The sequence below is a fragment of the Balaenoptera acutorostrata genome, chromosome 6, assembly GCF_949987535.1.
Source record: "Balaenoptera acutorostrata chromosome 6, mBalAcu1.1, whole genome shotgun sequence".
NCBI classification, from domain to species: Eukaryota; Metazoa; Chordata; class Mammalia; order Artiodactyla; family Balaenopteridae; genus Balaenoptera; species Balaenoptera acutorostrata.
Window position 1 is genome coordinate 54,472,168 of NC_080069.1, and position 1,136 is coordinate 54,473,303.

The 1,136-nt window shown below is 48.6% G+C and overlaps 1 protein-coding gene across 1 annotated transcript; it reads left to right on the forward strand.

Annotated features, from left to right (window-relative positions):
- Positions 1–361: 361 nt before the first annotated feature.
- On the forward strand, positions 362–931 carry LOC130708420 (interferon alpha-1-like). Its single transcript, XM_057548481.1, has one exon. It carries the CDS (start codon positions 362–364, stop codon positions 929–931), a length of 570 nt encoding a protein of 189 aa, XP_057404464.1.
- Positions 932–1,136: the final 205 nt, after the last annotated feature.

The following is a 1,136-nucleotide window of genomic DNA, read 5'->3' on the forward strand; positions in this document are numbered from 1 at the left end:
CTTTCTACATATAAAGTAAAGATACACATGGAGTACAAAAATAGATACACAGTATATCTGTGTTATCAAAATTTCATACTGGGGGCAATTAGGAAAAAAACTATCTAAAAAGGCTCTGCAGGCAGGCGAAGAGGCAATAATGGGGAAAAAAAAGGTTGAGAAATGCTGCCCTAACCCATTTGGAGAGTGCAAAATGAAAAGCAAAAACAGAAGTAGAAAGTAAGAAGAAATATTCAGAAAATGGAAATGAATATGTCCCTATTTAAGACCCAGGCCTGAAGGAAGGTCTTCAGAGAACCTAGAGAGCAGGGTTCACAGAGTCCCCACCTCAGCCAGGCCAGCAGCATCTACAAGGTCCCCGATGGCCCCAACCTTGTCCTTCCTCCTGGCCCTGCTGCTGCTCAGCTGCAACTCCACCTGCTCTCTGGGCTGCGACCTGCCTCAGACCCACAGCCTGGCTAACACGAGGGCCCTGATGCTCCTGCAACAAATGAGGAGAATCTCCCCCTTCTCCTGCCTGAAGGACAGAAATGACTTTGGATTCCCCCAGGAGGCGTTTGGAGGCAACCAGTTCCAGAAGGCTCAAGCCATCGCTGTCGTCCATGAGACGATCCAGCAGACCTTCCGGCTCTTCAGCACAGAGGGCTCGGCTGCCGCTTGGGATGAGACCCTCCTGGACAAGTTCTGCACTGCACTTTCTCAGCAGCTCACTGACCTGCAAGCCTGTCTGATGCAGGAGGCGGGGCTGGAAGGGACTCCCCTGCTGAAGGAGGACTCCATCCTGGCTGTGAGGAAATACTTCCACAGAATCACTGTCTATCTGCAAGAGAAGAAATACAGCCCTTGTGCCTGGGAGATTGTCAGAGCAGAAGTCATGAGATCCTTCTCTTCATCAACAAACTTGCAAGAAAGACTCAGGAGAAAGGAATGACACACACCTGCTTCAACACGGAAATGATTCTCACTGCCTAACAAGACCACACTTCCACCTGTGCTGCCATGTCAAAGACTCTCATTTCTGATCTCATCACGCCCTGAATTGAATTAATTTGTCAAGTGTTTTCAGGAATATTAAGCAACATGATGTTCTACTCTACAGGCACTAGTCCATCACAGATGCCCATGGTGATCTATCT

What these genes read in the sequence shown, in the direction of transcription:
- LOC130708420 (XM_057548481.1), top strand. Translation starts at nt 362, where the DNA reads ATGGCCCCAACCTTGTCCTTCCTCCTGGCCCTGCTGCTGCTCAGCTGC.